The sequence below is a fragment of the Macrotis lagotis genome, chromosome 5 (genome assembly GCF_037893015.1).
Source record: "Macrotis lagotis isolate mMagLag1 chromosome 5, bilby.v1.9.chrom.fasta, whole genome shotgun sequence".
NCBI lineage: Eukaryota > Metazoa > Chordata > Mammalia > Peramelemorphia > Peramelidae > Macrotis > Macrotis lagotis.
Window position 1 is genome coordinate 143,823,958 of NC_133662.1, and position 20,206 is coordinate 143,844,163.

Below are 20,206 nucleotides of genomic sequence, written 5' to 3' on the forward strand. Positions count from 1 at the left end.
TTTAAAAAAAGCAGAATTTACTATAAAGTATCTAGAATTTAAGTTTTAGTTACTTGAAAACAACACTGGTATAAAATTATAGGAAAAAATTTACCACTATTCAAAAAAAATTACCAGTCACTTGCCATAAAATTGTATTATTTTATGTCCCTTGTTTCTAAATGTTGTTTCCTTTAATTTTCTAATGATGATAAAACATTATATTTTAATATACTGAGCTATTTCTACATTTCTTTTTGACAGAAAATATAGCATAACTTAAGGCAAGGGCCATATCATTCAGTGGTCACTGAGCAAAGGACGCCAACAGGGCAAGTTCAAGAGAGAGTTAGCTGATACTATTTGCATATATCCTTGACACCTTACAAAGGGAAGGTTTCAACCCCAATAAACTATTCTGTTACTCGCTATATGCTATCACCCATTTCCAAGAGAAAATTATCTTGAAATTATAAATGCAAAAAAGGTTTTATTTAGAATGAAAGTTTTAATAGAGAAAAAACTCAACACAATCATACTAACTGGCATCTTTTTCCATGTATTTATAAAATAATTCCTCTTTAAGGGGAATACAGATTTAAATACAGATTTTTAAAAGACACAGAGATGATGAATATAGATAACTTAGGAGAAATAATGGGAAATACAGGTTGTCTCTCCATTGTGTCTGGTGAGTTGCAACATATCACCAGTGAAAGTTTGAGGCAAGTTGAGTAAATGATACCTTCTGAAAATGAACTTGGGTCATATTGAGGCCATAGATGACCTGGATATTCATCTTTTATTCATTCTATGTGAGAGATTACCCAGAGAGAAGAACTAGAAGCAACGAGTAGGGGTTGCAAAGAGACAAATTTGATTTGATGTCGTGGAGTAACTTTCCTAATAATTAGGGCTGCCCAAAAGGAGAATGAAAAATCTTAGTAGGTGACAAGTTTTGCCACATTGGAGACCTTAAAGGAAAATTGGTTGAATCATTTGTCAGATATGATGTTGCAAAAATTTTTTGTTCAGGTATGGGATGGATTAGATGACTCTGATAATCTATGATTCCATGATCTAGAAAAAAAAGACTTCCAGCATGTTAGGACCTCTATTTTACATAGCATTTACAGCATCAAAGGTCACAAAAAATGTAAGGAAAATTATATAGTTTTCACCAAGGAAAAAAGAACTCATATCATTGAGGTCACAAATATATTGAAATATTACATGATAGATTGTTGCAAGATGAAATGTTCTTGGGAGGAGAGAATGAATCAGGGGGTTGGAGAGAAGAGAGGCAAAGGAATTAGGGATTAAATTATAGCATAAAATATTTTAAATGTGGTCAAAGTATCCTTGGTATTCCTAAACTAATACTCAGTCATATCCTGTGTGACTGTGGATAAGTCACTTAACCATTTAACCATGTTGAGGCTCAATTTCCTTATCAATAAGACTCTTAGGATATAGAATTCCTGAAACCCAATTTGAAACTCACCTAATCTAAACTATACCTGGACAGGAATCTCCTCTATAACAAAGCTGACAAGTAGTCATGAACTCCTTGCATGAAGACATCTAATGAAGTAGAATCTATTAACTTCTAAGATTGTTCATTCCTCTTTCAAACAGATCTACGTTTGGGGATCCTTCTTCTTTTTGTTTGAAGACTTCCAATGAGGTAGAACCTACCATTTTTCAAGATTGCTCATTCTACTTTAAGACAGATCTAATTATTGGAATTCTTTTCCTTATATTGTGACCCCATTTCTGCTACTCCAACTGAGCAAAACAAAACAATTCCCTTTTTATCAATGAAAAGTTTTCAGATATTAGAAGGAAAAATATTGTTTTTCTTAATGTTTCTCTTTTTCTATCTTGGTAAAACAAGGAAAAGAGGAAGGAGTGAAAGGAATAGGGGAAAGAGAAGGAAGAGTTGACTAACCACTCTCAGCCTTGGAGGAGGTTCCAAAAATAATTGTTGACTATGATGCCCCATTTTCAGTCTACCGAGATCAGTGATTGGAAGAGTTATGATTTCAATTCAATTTAACACATATCTATATGCATGCTAAGAGGTAGCATAGCTAGAGTGAATGGAGAGCTGTAAGATAAGAATGTGAATACAGTTTGTGCTGCAGATTGGCTATATGACCTGGGACAAGTCACTTAACCTTTTTAGACCCCAGGTCATTCTCCCAGATTATAAGTCTCAGAATGCTTGCTACTCAGCACTGAGAGAGTTTGCTCATAAAATCAATAATTTAGGGGCTGGGAATAAAAAGATAAAATGTGACTGTCCTTACCCTCAAGAATCTTGCAATCAAGAGCAGGGGTCAGAGTTGGAAATAAACTTGAATATGAACAGCCCCAAATAAAAATTGCCGTTCTGGAATTGTTGGGTGGTGCTCACCATCCTATTCACTTAAAAAAATATGCAGATATGGAAAGGCTCATGACTATAGCCCCTGGCAACAATGGAATTCTGCCAATCCCTGTGCCTATCTGCATTGATTTAGTAAAGCTATAACAACCTTTGTCTATGAAAGTTTAACACCTTCAACTGTGGCCTATTGTCCACTTAAACCAAGTTTTTGTTTTTTCTCTGCACACTTTGCTTCAGTTGCTTCTACATGGAGCACATAAAATTAGAATGGGCCCTTAGAGAGGTAAAGGACTTACACATTTTAAGCTCTATTTGAGTGAATGAGTGTGTACACTAAGTTAGCATGTCATTAACCTCTTTTATTGATTAACAATGTGAGACCTTGTCTATGCTCTCTGAAATCCCCTAACTTGACTAGTATCTTGGAGTAGAATGCAAGTGGAAGGGTCCTGTGGCCAAGAGACATAGTAGGTGGTGTCTGGGTTGGTACTTACTAAAGCATAGTTCTATTTATACAGAATTCCATTTGTACAATAGATGCCTAATAAGAATCTATTTAATGACATTGAAAAACTATAATTCTTACAAGAGTGTCAAATGGGTTAGTTGGCTAGTGACAGTGCTACATGCAACATGACATTTAATAATTATGACAAATTCTAAAATGTGCAAACTATGTATATATATATATATATATATATATATATATATGAATAGTAAATTTATAGTTTTGTGTGATACTAACCTAGAATACTATTTAAATGAATCTCTGATTTTATGTAGCAATGGATATGTGGGCTTTTTAATTTATAGGTATTCAGATTCTGGTAAGGTTTGGTCAAAAATCCTCCCCCTTCTCTGTCTTTCTCTCTCTGTCTCTCTCTGTCTCTCTCTGTCTCCCTCAATCTCTCTCTCTCTCTCTCTCTCTCTCTCTCTCTCTCTCTCTCTCTCTGCATTTGGAGAAGATAATTTTAGAATTCTAGAACTGAAAAGGACATGAGTCTTTTTTGGGCTAATTGCACCACAGTCCAGTTTGCTCATTTTGCTGAAAAGAGAATTAAGCTCAGAGACTTCCCTAGTTATTTAGTGACCTGTGCTGGGTCCCAAACACTAGATTTTGGCTTCAAGCTCAAGGCTCTTTCTCCTCTTCCCTCTACTTCTTATATAATTTGCATATACTTTTTTAGTAAGTTTTTCAAATCAATCAACAAGTCTGTATCAAAAGTCCAAGAGGATGCATAGTTCTCTAAGCACTTGGGCCAGGGGGAAAGGAAGCAAGCATCCATAAAATATTGTGGAAAATTGAATGTTCCATGTTTTATGCCATAATATTCATTTCACCTGGCTGACTATGAAGAATGGACAACTTTATTATTGTGGTAACCAATACAACTGCTGCAAAGGACTGTTTACATTCAGTCCCCTATATCCTTTTGCTCCGTGTCTGAGGATTCCTTTGTATGTCTCTTCCTTGTTATAATCTTCTCACAAACTTCCCTAGTCCTCTTTAGGGGAATTTCTTTTGTTTCTGCCCCCGGCCTTTTGTGACTTCCTTCAAACTAAAATCCTGGCTTCAGCTAGAATCCTTTCTTGAACTCTCTATATTATCTCTAATTTATCGTATGTATTTCTTGTTTATATAGAATTGTTTACGTGTTGCCTTCCTCTATTAGACTATGAGTTCTTTGAGGGCAGACACTTACCTTGTCCTTTTTTTGTAGCTTCTAGTACTTAGTACAGTGCCTAACCCCAATCAGAGGTTGTTATTATTGTTGTTATTATAATATACACTTGTTATTGTTAAGCATATATTTATCATTATTATAATATAATACTTGTTATTGTAACTGGCTCCTCTATTGGATTGGTCAGGGTCAAGAGGATGAAAAGAGAAAGGTTAGGGATCCCCTTTTAATTGGACAGTTAGAGAAGCAGAGTTTTGCCAAGGAGGTGGCAAAGAGCATTGACAAAATGCTCAAAGAAGTTAGCAAGTTTATTTAGGATAATTAATGTGAATTCAACTTTGACTTATATCTCCATGTCTGGAATATTCTTCCTCAACTCAGCCTTTTAGAATCCCTAGATTTTTTCACGTCTCAGCTCACTGCTACCTTCTGCAGGAGGCCTTTCATGCATCTCATCTGGCAGCTGCTGATGCCTGTCCCCCCCCCAAGAATACCTTATATCCACTTTGTGCATTGACTTGTATATCATATATGTATGTATTACATATATACTCATTCATACAGATGAACACATATGTTGTTTTTCTCATTTGAACTTAAGATCCTTGAGGGCAGAAATTTTTTTTCTTTTTCTTCATGTTCTCAGTTCAGGTATCTGGTACATAGTAAGGCCTTAATAAATGCTTATTGATTTTATCAATAGTATATGTATATATATATATATATATATATATATATATATAGAGAGAGAGAGAGAGAGAGAGAGAGAGAGATAGATATAGATCTCTATGTAGGTATTAGAGACATATAGATACTATCTTTATATCTATGTAGATATAGAGATATATAGACACCCATCTATATCTATTTAAATATCAGTTTATAGATGTAAGGTATTATTACTCAATAGTAGGCAGAATTTGTTCAGAAACTAAGGAATGTTCAGTTAAAGAACTTTTCCTCATTTTCTTTTTTTTTAGGTTTTATTTATTTATTTATTTCTTACAAGGTAATGGGGTTAAGTGACTTGCCCAAGGCCACACACCTAGGTAATTATTAAGTGTCTGAGGCCAGGTTTGAACCCAGGTCCTCCTGACTCCAGGGCCAGTGCTCTATCCACTGTGCCACCTAGCTGCCCCTTAACCCAAGCTTCCATTTGGCCAGTTGGAATGGTGACTGGGTATACTCTTGGGGTATAGAATGGGGGAAAAATACTGTTCTACTTGGGTGGCCCAGTGAACAGAGTGCTGAGCCTGGAATCAGGAAGACTCATCTTCCTAGGTTAAAATCTGACCTCAGATATTTACTAGTCGTGTGACCCTGGGCAAATCTGCCTCAGTATCTTCACCCATAAAATGATGTGGAGAAGGAAATGGCAAACTACTCTAGTAGTTTTTTCCCAAGAAAACCCCAAATGGGGTTACAATGACTCAGATATAATTAAAATGACCAAACACTATTATAATTGCTGAGTAAGTTATAGGGTAGTATGAAGAGTCCCTGTCTAGAAGTCAGAAGATCTGGAAAAGAACAGACTCTGCTACCTACCTACCTACCTGGAATCTGGAATAAGTTACATTATTCTTTGAATCTTCCTACATTTGTAAAATTAGGAATAATACCTTTTTTGACTACTTTATCATGTGATCATAAGGATCAAATGAGGTAAATATCTAAAAGAATTTTGTATATAACAACCCTATTCCTCTTGGTCCAAGGGCCCCAATATTATTGTTCATTTCTTCTAGTCATAAAATCATCAGTTTGCCCTCTACAGTACTCAGAATAATTGAAAGAGCTCTCCAAGGTGATTTGTTTTCTACTTTTAAACTATTTTTTTGAAAACATGACCTAATTTTTCTATACAGATGAGTATTGATCTCCAAAAAAAGATATTAGGATAATTTACCATTTTCTTCTCCACCTCATTTTACAGATGAAGATACTGAGGCAAACAGATCTAAAAAAAAGAATTACTCAAGTTGTTATTATAATTGTCATAGTTACTAGTAAATATCATGCACACAGTACATCATTCCCTGAAAGGATCCATGATATTTCATTTGTGTTGGGCTACCTTTCTATTGATAACAATTAAATTCATACCTGTTTCAGGAGAGGTCTTTAAGTGCTCATGGGAATGCAGATCAAGAGCTAGAAAGGAACTTTGAGGTCATAAGAATCTAGAATATTCATTTTATAAATGAAAAGGTTGAGCTATATAAAGGTTCCAGGGTCAAACAGCTAGTCCACTATTTGAATGTAGATCTTGTTGGCACCAAGTTCAACAGTCTATCTATTATAAATGCTATTTTTTTTTTACTGTGGCTAAAAATGCTCATCATCATTATAGTGTTGCGGTACAGGGGAGGGAACACTAGAGTCAAAAGAGATGGGTTATAATCTTGACTGAAGGCTTGGCCACCAATCAGTTGGGTGACTCTGAAACTGTTTTTTTTTTTCAGTTACAAAATCAGGCAAATATTGTCTGTTTTCACTATTTCACATGGTAATTATAAGAACCAAATGCCCTCGTACAGACTTTGTGACTCTAAGGCAGTAAATAAATGTAAGCTTTTTATTACTCAGTAGCAGTCAGGATTTAGATAAAACTAAAGAAAAAGTCAAGGTCTAAAGAAAAGTCTAGACTTCTTTAGGATTTCTTTTCTTGGAAGTTGATCTGACTGAATGGATCTACTGGAAAATAAAGGGAAAAAAATGACCCTGGAGATCTCTGCCAATTTTTTTCTACATCAAGACAATTCTAAAAATCATTCTGCAGAAATAAAAAGTCAACCCAAACATTTAGTCACTGGCAGTGTTAGGCACAGAATAACATTTCTGCCCACAGCAAGCCAGAATTATTACGTCTGTAGGTTTTGCCTCTCCTTTTACATGATAAACAAAACACAGAGATATAAAATTCCTGGTCACAGTTTGTACAGTGAAAAGTGTCCTGGATGTGGGTCACCTAATCTGCACTTGAATTCTGATTCTGTCACTTCCTGTGTGACCTTGGACAAATTATTTGAACCTTTTAGTACTGAGTTTCCTTACCTGTGAAATGAAGGGAGTAGAAGGAGGTGGACTAGATCAAAGGTCCTTAACCCACAATTCATGACTTTTAAAAAATGTTTGATATCTATTTTAATATAATTGACTCCTTTGTAATTCTATGGATTTTATCTTATACATTTAAAAATAATATTCTGAGAAAAAAGTACATGTTTCACAAGACCATCTAAGGAATCCATTTCACTGGATTAGTTGATTTCCAAGTTTTCTTCCAGCTTTAGGTCTTAAAATCAAGTTCTTTTCTCTCTCTATAATTTTCTTTGATGTATTATATTGCTGTTGTTTGATTGTTTCAGTTGTGTCCAACTCTTTGTGATCCCATTAGAGATTTCTTGACAGAGATACTAGAATGGTTTGCCATTTCCTTCTCCACCTCATTTTACAGATAAAGAAACTGAGGCACTCAAGGTTAAGTGGCTTGCTCACTTTATAACTAACAAATGTCTGAGACCAGATTTTAATTCAGGAAGATAAATCTTCCTGACTGTAGGCCCCACATTCTATCATCTGTACCACTAGCTATTGTTTGTCCTTTGTTATTGAAGAAGACCATGATATCAGCGAGGTGATGCCATGACAAGCACATGAATTGGATTTGAGTGAGGGGGACTGTACTAAGTTACTAGCCTCCCTTTCTCCTCCAGAACCATCCAGGTCCAGTGGTCAGATATGAATCAAGATGACTGGAGATGGTATTGATGAGAGGCAACCAGGGGACTTGCCCAAGATCATACAGCTAGTAAGTTTCAAGTGTCTAAGACTAGATTCGAACTCAAGTCCTCTTGACTACAGAGTTGGTGCTCTGTCCATTGTACTGCCTAGCTTCCCTGTCACTGATATATGTAAAACAAATTTCGTGTGGCAGAGACTAAGAGTATGAGAATTATAGTTTTAAAAGTAAAAACAGTTGAGGTAATGTTAAGGGGTAGTTTTTTTCTTTTGACTGGTTGTACATATTCACATTGGACTTACAAATCAATAGCATATTATAAAAGAAAGAAGGGAAGAAGGAAACAAGCATTTATTAATCACCTGCTATGATCCAGGCACTGTGCTTCATGGATGTCTCATTTGATGTCACTTTACAGAAGAGGAAACTGAGGTACACAGAGATTAAATGATTTGCCCAGGTACATACAACTAGTGGTTTTCTGAAGCTGGATTTGAACTCATATCTTAAGGACTCATGATGAACAATGCTATCTGCTTTCAGATAGAGATTATGGACCCTGAGATCATACTGAAACATTTTTTCTTTATTTTTCTTGGGTTTTTTTATTCATACAACGTGACTACTATGGAAATGTTTTGCATGACTTCATAAATATACCAATGAATGGAGATAGGGAGAGAATAAAAATGAAAAATGCAATCAAGTCTTCCTGACTAAAGGTCTAATATTCTCTACACTGGACCACTTTATTGCATCTGGAGTTAGGAGACTTCAGTTCTAAATCTGTCTCTGATGCTTACAGTCTGTGTGACCACAGGCAAGCCCTTTAACCTCTCTAGGCCTCGGTTTTCTCATTTTTTAAAATAAGAGAATTTGATTTAATCTCCGAAGTTCTTTACAATTCTAAAACTACACTCTATGATCATCTGTTGCTTCTTGCCAGAGATGACCAAAGATGAGTAGTGGGATTCCAGGTATCTTGATTAAACAAATAAACAAATGAATAAATAAATGAACAAATAAAAATAAGCAATTGAATAAGCAAACAAGTAAATAAATGAGCTAGACTTCCCAGCATCGCTTAAATCATGTATTTGATTTGACATGATTGATAGTGATAGACTACATTATAGTCGGTTGCATTCTTCACCTACAGATGAGGTAATAAAAATGCAGCCAAAGAAAATAGTTCCACTTGTTTTACATCAGGTCAACCTCTGGGTGGGTGGGAATGGAAGTTCAGGAATGGGATGAGGTCACAGAATGGCTGGGTACACTTTTCAAGATGTTCAAAGTGATATAAACTTTATACTAAAGCAAAAACTTGGAACCTTAATCAATCAAGGTAATTTGAAAGAGGGTAGTTGTGAGGATAAAATAAGCTAATATTTATTAAAGTAGATGTTAAAGTACTTCATAAATGCTAGTCATCAGTGTTGTCTAGAAGAGGAATTCAACTTAATATCTCTGATTCCAGTAGGCAGAAATAAAACTTTATATAAATAGAGTTTAGGAGAAAACTTTTGTCATTTTTTTTTGTTCATGATTTTATTTGGAGTTTTCTTTAGTAGAGGTACTGGACTTGTTTTCCATTTCCATCTCTAGTTCATTTAACAGATGAGGAAACTCGTCTGTAAACAGGATTCAATGACTTGCCCAGGATCACACAGCTAGTATCAAAGACTAGATTTAACCTTAGTTTTTCTTGCTTCTGAGGGCCAGTGCTTTATCTAATATACTACTCTGCTTTTTGAATACATTTGGAAACACCTATATTGTTTTGGCTTAGTTATATGAGGAGAAGGTATTTTAAGATAGAATAAAAAGAACAGGATTCAGAATTAATATCCTTATAAAAGCTTAAAATATAGAGGAACCAAAACCCCCCTTAAGTTTCCGGTTCTATGAACACACCTGTAGCATAGAGACCTCATGTATCTTTTCACGTCCCCCCTATAGTGCCTGGACCAGTTTCTGTGAAATTTTAGGACTCAGCAGAAAAGAGTTTGAAAAATTCTGGTCTAGAGCCTATATCAGAGGTCTCCTCCTGCTCCCACTAGTCTGTGTTGCATTTGATTCTGCTAAGGCAAGGAGGCACCCTGGTACACAACCCAGTCCCAGGTTTACGTTATCTGAATTACAATAACTAAGACCAAGCATCCCAATTAAGACTTTTTAGAGGCATCTAGATATTTCAAATATACCCTCAAGGTCTAAGGGACTCCAGCAAGAGACTTTGGGCTCATTTAGACTGATTTCAATTATATGGAATCTACCCTCACTTCTTTCTGTCTCTGTTTATACCCTGTAGTAATTTCAGGGAAATCTCTAAAACAGGTTAATGCCTAAGGTTTCCCCAATATATGGGCAGCCAAGTCCCTTCTAGAAAAGGCCCTGAATAAGCAATAAGGATATTAGATATGATAGCTATTTGTTTACTATATAATATGAGGCTCTTAAATATTAAAGTCAAAAGGCAAGGATGAGCAAATACAGAAAACGTAAAACATTGTAAGGAACTCATAATTATGCTCTCATATCTTCTTTGATGGTAAAAGACAACTTCATGGGACTGGTGATCAGATATTTTTCATGTACTTTGGATATATGCTATCTGAGTAATTCATAGGATCCAGATCCCCTTGCCATTGAGGACATGCATGACTTTCTCTAGTCCTTTAGCTACAAGACGAATGTAGAAAAGGTTACAGTTTCCTCTGAATAACTGGTAGCCAATTCAGGAACTCTTTTAACTCCTAACTGGCAAGGTTGACAGTATTTGTTTTTTTCAAGATCACTAGTCACTGACCTGTAGTTGGTCAAGAAAACATAAAGACAGAAGAAAGCAGTCAGAGATTGGAGATCTATCCATGAACCCACTTAGATAAAAACTGTAGTGTGCTTGTGCTATAAGGTTCTTGGTGTTCTAGGAAACTCTCTAAAGGAAAATTGGCATTGATCTACATTAGTAAATTGAGTTTCCTCATAGTTTTTGGTTCTCTAACACAATGATTTAGTCTCTTATGACCTTTAATTTTTATACTATGTGTCTATTTGAAGTTTATTGTATTGGATATTGTAAGATGTTGAATTACACCTAATTTCCACTAATCTATTGTTTTCTGAGAGGTCTTTGTTAAATAGGGATTACTTCCATATTTTTGTGCCTTTCATTGTGCCTCTTCCTGGGATATTCTCCTCAATCCTACCTCACTACTCTTTAAGTTAATAATTCCATATTTTTGTTTGTTTTAGACTGAAATTAAAAGCAATCATTAAGTACTTATGATGTGCCAAATAGGGATGCAAACACTTCCCCTCAAGAAGTTCATATTCTTTTTCATATTTTATATTTTTCTACTTATATGCAAATTTTTAAACATTCCTTAAAAAAATATTGTTTTGAATTCTCTCCCTCCATCCTCTTTCCTTGAGATAGCAAACAAATTGGATATAAATTATTCGGTCATGCAAAACACATTTCTATATTATCCATGTTGCAAAAAAGCCCTAGAAAAAATGAAGTTTAAAAAAAGAAGTGTGTATGGTCTGCATTCAGACTCCAAGAGTTCTTTTTCCAAAAATGGATAGCATTTTATATCATAAGTCCTTTGGCATTGTCTTGGATCATCCTACTTCTAAGAACAAACAAGTTGCACACAGGTAAACATCATGCATTTTTTTTTTTATTATTTGCAAGGCAATGGGGTTGTGACTTGCCCAGGGTCACATATATTAAGTGTCTAACGTTGGATTTGAACTCAGGACCTTCTGCCTCCATGGCCTGTGCTCTATCCATTGCATCACCTAGCTGCCCCAATATACAATTTTGCTAGTACTGGATACAGTGTTCTCCTGGATCAGTTATTGTAAATCTCAGGATTTCCTGAAAGCATCTTGCTCAGCATTTCTAATAAAACACTAGGGCAGCTAGATGGTACAGGGGATAGAGCACTTGTCTTTGAGTCAAGAGGACAGGACTTTGAATCCAGCCTCAGACTAGATTGCCACCTATTAGCTCTGTAACCTTGAGCAAGTCACTTAACCCTGATTGCTTTGCATCCAGGGCCATCTCCAGTTGTCCTGATTCCTATCTAGGCATTGGATTCAGATGGCTCTGGAGGAGAAAGTGAGACTGGTGACTTAGCACAGCAACCCCTCATTCAAATCCACTTTGTGGATTTGTCAAGGCATCACCTCCCTGATGTCATGATCTTCTTCAAGAATGAAGGACAAAGGGGCAACTAGGTGGTGCAGTGGATAGAGCACCGCCCTGGAGTCAGGAGGACCTGAGTTCAAATCCAGCCTCAGACACTTAATAATTACCTAGCTGTGTAGCCTTGGGCAAGCCACTTAACCCCATTGCCTTGCAAAGAGTGAAGGACAAAGAGTAACAAATAGAACTATAGTATTCCATCAACACCTAGGTAGCAAAATGGACAGAATATAATACTTGAAGTCAGAAGGACTCACATTCCCAAATTAAAATCTGATTTTAGACACTTGCTGTGTGACTTCGGCTCAATCACTTAATCTGTTTGCCTCCTTCCTCATAAAAAAAAAAAAAACTGGAGAAGGAAAGGGCAAACAGTTTTAGAATCTTTGCCAAGAAAATCTCAAATGGGGTCATTATGTTGGATATAACTGAAAGTGATTGCCCTTATTCCATCGCAAGCATATACCATAACTCATTAAGCCATTCCCTAATTGATGAATATTATTTCCATCTCTAATTTTTGCTACAGAAAGAGCCATTGTAAATTTTTTCATACATATGTCCTTTTCTCCTCTATCTCTGTGTGTCTCTCTGCTCTCCCCCTCCCTCTCTCCCTCCTTCTCTTCCTCTCTCCCTCTCTCTCTGATGCAGACTTAAGTAGTGATATATTACTGCCTTCACCACCCCACCCCCTTTTAGAATTCCAAGTTTCCTTCAGGCTCAGCTTAAACTTTACCTTTTGCAAGAGTTGTTTCTGGATCCACCCCTCTTCTAGAGACTTCCCCTCTAAGTTTACCTTTGATTTAATCTGGATTTATCTTGTGTACTTAGTATTTTGCATGTTCTCTTCCTCTATTCACAGTTGGAACTATTTTCTTCTTTGTATTAAAAAATGCTATTACATAGCATAGTTGCCTAGTACATAGTAAAATTTTAATAAAGCTTTGTTGATTGATTGAATGGGTGGATCATCCTTCCAGTCACAGGCTCAGAAACAGCTATTTTCTGCCTCACTTGACAATATGCAATTGATTTTCAAGGTCTGTCTATAGTACTTAGACAATGTCTCTTCTTTTCTGCCTGCTCAAACTGTCATTGTCCTAATCATTTCTGGAGTGAATGAATAGGTCTACTCGCTTCTGGTCTTTCTTTCTTACACAAAGGATAACAAATATAATTTTTCTAGTCTCTGAAGTTAGGCTACCTGGGTTCATGTCACCCCTTAAATTCTTGCTAACTTTTAGATCATAGGAAATTCACTTTGCCACATAGAGCCTCAGTTTCTTCATCTATAAAATAGATAAGGAAATACTTTTATATCATCTACCACTCAAGGTTGCTATGAGAAAAACATTTGCAAATTTAGTATTTTAAAACACTAAATAAATGCATTATTATTATTTTTATTAGTTTTTTATGGAGGATATGAAACAATCTAATTACCTCTTTAGCTTTATTTCAAATTATTCCCTTTCAAACTCTAAAGTCTGGCCAAATTGTTTTTTTCCTGATTTTGCTATGAGCTTTCCTGCTCTCATGTAGGATGTCTCTTGAATTTTATCTGTCTGGTTTGCCTCTTCCTTTAAGGTTATTTAGTGCCTTCTTCTCCATAAAGTCTTCCCTAATTCATCTAGCCAAAATAATTCATTTTCAAACTTTTTATAGTTCTTTGTCTAGAACTCTCCTTTGTCTTTATCACATTCCACATTGCATCATATTTACTTTTATACTTGTCATGTTCACCCTTTGTATGATAAATTCCTAGAGGACAGAACACATCATCTTTTAGGCACCTCATGCTTGACCCAGTGTCTAGCACAAATGGATATTTGATCTTATTGATTCCAGATTATGCCCCTTTGTTCTATTTGACTTTTGTGTACATTCTCCCATAAACTTGCTGTCATAGTAGTTCAATCAATCCAAAGGAAGGCTTCTTTATTTTCTCCTAACACTTACGTTACCAGTGGAGCACTCAAGCAGTCCATTTGTCCCTAATCCTGACCAAATAAATAGTCTATCTTCTCTCTTCTCTTTCAACAATTTCTTGTTGACTTCTTTTACTCCTACTTTTTAAAGTACAAAAATTGCTATATGTTGCTTCTTGCTTACACCTATCATGTGGCTCTCCATTTCTTTCTGTATGATTCTCTTTTTCATTTCTCTGAAGGCATTGTCTCATTGACCTCCAAAGTATATAATAATAGTAATAAGTGCTATAATATGCATATAGATGTATATATTTATTGTAGAATTCTTTTAATTTTATTATTATAAATATATACATGCTATGTATATTTATATATTATGCACACATGCCTATATTCACACATATGTATTCACAATACATGTATATATTGTGTATACAGTTATGCATATATGTATATATATCTGCTGTACAGAAGTCTATTATTATGCACATTGTCATATATCCACATATATTATGTGTGTTTATATGTATATTATCTGTATATGTTATATATATTCATATATTTTATTATGTATACACACATGTATGTATATATTTGTTGTACTGAATTCTTTTTCATTTTGTTATTGTAACTCAACAAATACCAATAATTATAATATATTCCATATATACAAGGAATAGAAAAAAAGAGTAATAATATATATATATATATATATATATATACATAGATATAGATATGGAACTGAGAAGACATTTTGTATAATTTTCTGCTGGTTTTGATTTTTTGTTTTTTTAAAGTATATATATATATATACATATATATATGTATATATATAATTCCTCTAAATGCCCTTCTTTTCTCTTCTGAGTGTACAGAATTCTTTATTAATGAGAAAGGAGAGAGAGAAAAAAAGAGAGGGAGAGGAGGAGGAGAGAGTGTAGTTAGAAAGAAAGAAAGCCATTTTTTCCTAGAGCATCTCTGACCTATGGTACAGCAAGAATTCTGGATTTGGAGTCAAAGAACATGAGTTTGAATATTATATCTGTCATTTAATACTTATATGATTTTGACCAAATCATGGATTCTTACTAGGCCTTATTCTATTCATCTGTAAAATAAAAGAATTGGACTAGATAACAATATGGTACCTTCTAGCTCTAAAATATAATTCTATCAGCTGTACTAAACATCCACCCAGCACAAAATATTTCCATGTGGTTTACTATACCTTATGAGATATTACCATTCCACAATGAGATGATGTAGAAAACTGCTACCACTTTATATTTTCTAGCATATCAAGGTATTGCCCTAACAGAAATACTAATTCTCAATGTTGGATGGAGAAAAGAAATTAAAGACTATTTTTATTATCTTTAAAAAGGCTTATTGACTTTTGTAGTTTTTATTATTTTTTAAAGATTACCTGAACTTCAGGCAATGCATACATTTTGTTGATACTTTTTACTTTTAAAATAGTTATTTCTAAATATTAACTGCAGCCCACCCACCCCCAGCTCCCAGCACTGCTCCCCCCACCACAAGAAAAACAGTAAAGGCAATCAATGCACTAATTATATCTACCCTGCCTTTGGTTATTTTTCAGGATGGATTATGGAATGATAGGACAAATCTTCAGTCAGGTTGGATAGCAAGCAAAGGAAGTTTTCTTTCCATTCCAGAGTAGATTTCACTTTTAACCTTGGCTCTCCTATTATACAAGGAGCTTCTGTCTTGGGATTGGCAAAGCTGGGTAGGAGAGCTAATACCTTTTACCCTACTATACTTCAAAAGTGAGGAGTTGATGATGGGAATCTCCTGTTTTTTTCTTGGGGGTTGGTTCCCCAACTTGAGTAATGACAGAAAACAGGGTTACTAAGCATTTTAAAGATTGCAAGAAATGTACCTCAACCTTTCAATCAAGCACAGAACAAGGCTGGTCCAGTTAGAGAAGGGTTGAGGAGGGTCTTCTTGTAGGGAAGCAATGACTAGGAAAGGCATGATCTGGAATCTGACTATTTCCCAGTTCTAGGACTTAGTGGTGGCAGCAAAGCCACTACTGACACCTTCAAGATGTACAGTCAGTGTTTGCAGCAGCTTCAGCTGCTACGTTCTGGAAATCCTACCTGGCCCTAGGGTACAAGTGGTCTGAGATACTCTACATGAGAGCCTAAAGACTGAGGGGTCTTTTAAGATTGCAGTCATCTTCAGGTATAACTTTCTTCTTTTAAAAGGAAAACAAAGATCCTGCCAATTTTGTTTTCTTAGGGCTGCAGAGTTTATTGGTGCAAATACTGGAGTGATTTGTCATTTCTTTCTCTACTTCATTTCACAGATGAGAAACTGAGGCAAACAGAGTTCAGTGACTTGCTCAGGATCATGCAGATAGTGTCTGAGGTCAGATTTGACATCAGTTCTTCCTAACTCCAGATCTGAGATGCATTGTGCATTCAAATCTTGCTTCTGATACCTGCTCTCTCTCTAATTGTTGGCAAATCACTTAATCTAGCTGAGCTTCAGTTTCCTCATCTGTAAAATGAGGGGGGCTAGACCAAACGTCCTCTGGGATCTCCATGTCTTTTGCTTCCCACTAAGCCTGTAATAACATACTTACTACTTTTTAAAACTTACTACAATTTCTATCTCCTCCATCAAACCCTTGTCTGATCTTCTTAGTCAATAACAACTTCTTGGAGACTTCACACCAAAAATCTGTGGCATGTACTTATCATATATTAAAATTATTTATGTTGATATCCATACCCTTCTACTGAATTATAAGCTTTTTGAAGATAAGGCCCATGTTTCAGCTAATGTTGGTATTTTCCCTTTTTCCAACCATGATAACACAAACTAAGTGACTAACTTTTTATTAATAACAAGCAAAAATGTTAAAAACGATATTAAGGATTAGGTAATGATTCCCTTGGTAACCTTAGCCCCAGATTTATTTTTTCCCAGACTAGGAGAAGCAGAGGCCCTTCTTTGGGGTCTAACTCATTGAGAAAACTGTCTTCATTTGCAGTCTTGTTCAAAGATTTTCTCTTGGGAATTGGGATAGGAGAAGATGGACTAAGTAATCAGAATAGTTGACCCCTTGCTAATTCCTAAGCAAATTCTTTTTCCAATATATAGTCTTCATAGTTGTGTTTTTCATGGAGAACATCAGTCTGCACAGTTATCTACTTATGATTTAACATATTTAGGGGAAAAGTTTTTCCTACATTTTCTCCTTCCCCTTCTACCCCACCCCCCAAGAAAGAAAAGGTGATGGAGGGAAGTCTTTGTTTCTATAATCAATGATCTCTGTTTTTCCTACAATGATATGAGTTTAGTATTTGATCTATTCTTCCTAAATCAGTAGTATGAAACCATTTGCCCAAGGACATGACCTAATTCATACTTTGGGACCCAACTCATAGAAAGTTGTTTTCAATCCCAGTCTTGTTCAAAGGTTTTCTCTTGAGAGCTGGGGTAGGATAGGATGAGCTAGGTTATCAGAATTAGTTGACCCATTCCTAATCCCTATGATTCTTTTTTGATATGCTGTGTTCATAGTTGTTTGTTTATAGAGAACATTAGTCATCATAGTCATCTTTTAATGATTTAACAAATTTAACACCATCTCTTCCCCCTTAAAAAAAAGAGGTGGTAGAGGGAAGACTTTGTTTCTATAGTCAATGATCTCTGTTTGTCCTATGCTGAGTTTGGTATTTGGTCTTTTCATCCTAGCTCAGTGGTATGAAATCATTTGTCCAAGGTTATGGCCCACTTCATACATAGAATGTTAAAATAATAATTTGGGACTGACATCTCTGTTCTTTTCCTTTTGTTTGTAGGATGTGGAATGTTTACTTTCCTCTCATCTGTCACTGCTGCTGTCGGTGGACTCCTGGTGGGTTATGAACTTGCGCTCATCTCTGGGGCCCTTCTGCAATTAAGTGGCTTATTAGCCTTGTCTTGTCGACAGCAGGAAATGGTTGTGAGTTCCCTACTCATTGGGGCCTTACTGGCATCTCTCACAGGCGGATTCCTGATAGACAGATATGGGAGAAGAACTGCTATCATTTTGTCATCCTGCTTACTTGGGCTGGGAAGCTTGGTTCTGATCCTGAGTTTATCCTATCCAGTTCTTATTATAGGACGAATTGCCATAGGAATTTCCATATCCCTATCTTCCATTGCTACTTGTGTCTATATTGCAGAGATTGCTCCACAGCACAGAAGAGGCCTTCTTGTATCATTGAATGAACTTATGATTGTAATAGGCATTCTCCTTGCCTATATTTCAAATTATGCATTTGCCAGTGTTTTCCATGGTTGGAAATATATGTTTGGACTTGTTATTCCATTGGGAGTTTTGCAGGCCATCGCAATGTACTTTCTTCCACCCAGCCCTCGATTTCTGGTGATGAAAGGGTATGATGAAGCTGCTAGCAAAGTTCTAGGAAGATTAAGAGGCATCTCAGATACTACTGAAGAACTTACTGCAATAAAATCCTCCTTGAAAGATGAGCATCAATACAGTGTCTGGGATCTTTTTCGGTCAAAAGACAACATGAGGACCAGGGTACTAATAGGTCTCACTTTGGTTTTTTTTGTGCAAATAACAGGACAGCCAAATATTTTATTTTATGCATCAACTATCTTAAAATCTGTTGGGTTTCAGAGCAATGAGGCAGCTAGCCTAGCCTCGACTGGAGTTGGAGTTGTCAAAGTAGTCAGCACAATTCCAGCCACCCTTTTTGTGGACCAGGTTGGAAGCAAGACATTTCTGTGCCTTGGCACCACAGTGATGGCTGCCTCCTTGGTGACTATGGGTCTTGTGAATCTTAATATCCATATCAATTTTACCCATATCTGCAGAAGTCCTAGTCCTATCAACCAATCACTAGAAGACTTTGAACAAGGAAATTTGCCAGTTAGCAACAACACTCTCAAAGAACTATTTATGGAGATCACTACAAACAGCAAGAACTCATTAATGTCAATCAGAAGTGACACTAAAAGGCAAGGGGAGCTGACTTGGGCATTTGTACCAAGTGTTGGAATCCCTCGACCAAGTCCAACACAACACTACCAGGAAATGGGGCCAGATAAAGTTCCAGAATTTTTGAAATGGCTCTCCTTGGTCAGCTTACTTTTTTATGTTGCTGCTTTTTCCATAGGTCTTGGACCAAGTAAGTATTTCATCATCCTATGTTTCCTAACCCAACTGTTTTCATGTTTAAATGGTAACCTATTGTTTGTGGATAGTCAAACTGTTCTCTTATAGGTCATTGTAAACATGACTTCTGGGAACAAAAGGTTAGCTTAACATATCTGTGTGATCTTTTTGCAGATGTAGCCATAAGGATATAGTAAATAGCAACAATTAGTCACTGCTATCTGAGACACAGGTGTCTAATTTTGTCATTTCTGGATTGATCTTTTTTTCATTTCTGGATTGATCTTGAGCAAGTCACCAAAGCTCTTTGATCCTGTTTCTTCATCTGTAATACATTGTCCTACTTACCTCTCAGAATTCTTTTGAAGTTATAATGAGATAACATTGAGAATGTATTATGTGGTGGCAAAGAGCAACCGAAGTATAAACTATTATTATTACAAGTTTTGTGTAGAAACATATGCACTGGTCTATAGTTGTCAAAGTCATAATTATTCTTGACTCACTCAAGTGACCTAGTATGGGGCCAGTGATTTTAAAGTCTTGCTCTCTTATTGTCCATCAGTCATAATAGTCATCTTAGCAAATCACATCAACAAACATTTGCCACATTTCTTCTCAGTACAAGGCACTATTTATTCTAGGTCCTAGGGATATAAAAAAAAAAATGAAAAGGTTCTTATTCACTACTAATGAAATAAAAAAATGTACACAATTAGTAAATACAATGTCATAAAAATTAAAACCAGGCAGAAAGGAGATAATGTTAATAATTTTCAAAAAGTGCATACATCAAGACTTTGGGTAGAGTTGGCATCTGAGTTGTATTTTGAAGGAAGTTAAGAATTCTAACAAGTTGGAGGTAAGGAGAGAATACATTCCAGATCTGGGGAATTATTTATACAAAGATATGGAGGTAAGAAATAGAGTGTTGTTTATAAGCAACATTTAGCAGAATAATTTGTTTAGTATATATAGTGTCTAAGTAATATGAAATTAAAGTGGAAGGTAATCAGGAAAACAAAATTATGCGAGGCTTTATGTGCCAAACAGGGACTTAGCCAAGGTGATCCAAAAAATAAGTAGCA

General features: G+C 35.7%; 1 protein-coding gene across 1 annotated transcript in view; it reads left to right on the forward strand.

Moving 5' to 3' along the window:
* The window catches only part of SLC2A12 (solute carrier family 2 member 12), a 71,028-nt gene that overhangs the window by 12,752 nt on the left and 38,070 nt on the right, over positions 1–20,206 (forward strand). The window contains exon 2 of the mRNA XM_074187626.1: positions 17,791–19,131. Coding sequence (XP_074043727.1) covers positions 17,791–19,131 — 1,341 coding nt within the window. The remainder of the gene's footprint in view (positions 1–17,790; positions 19,132–20,206) is intronic.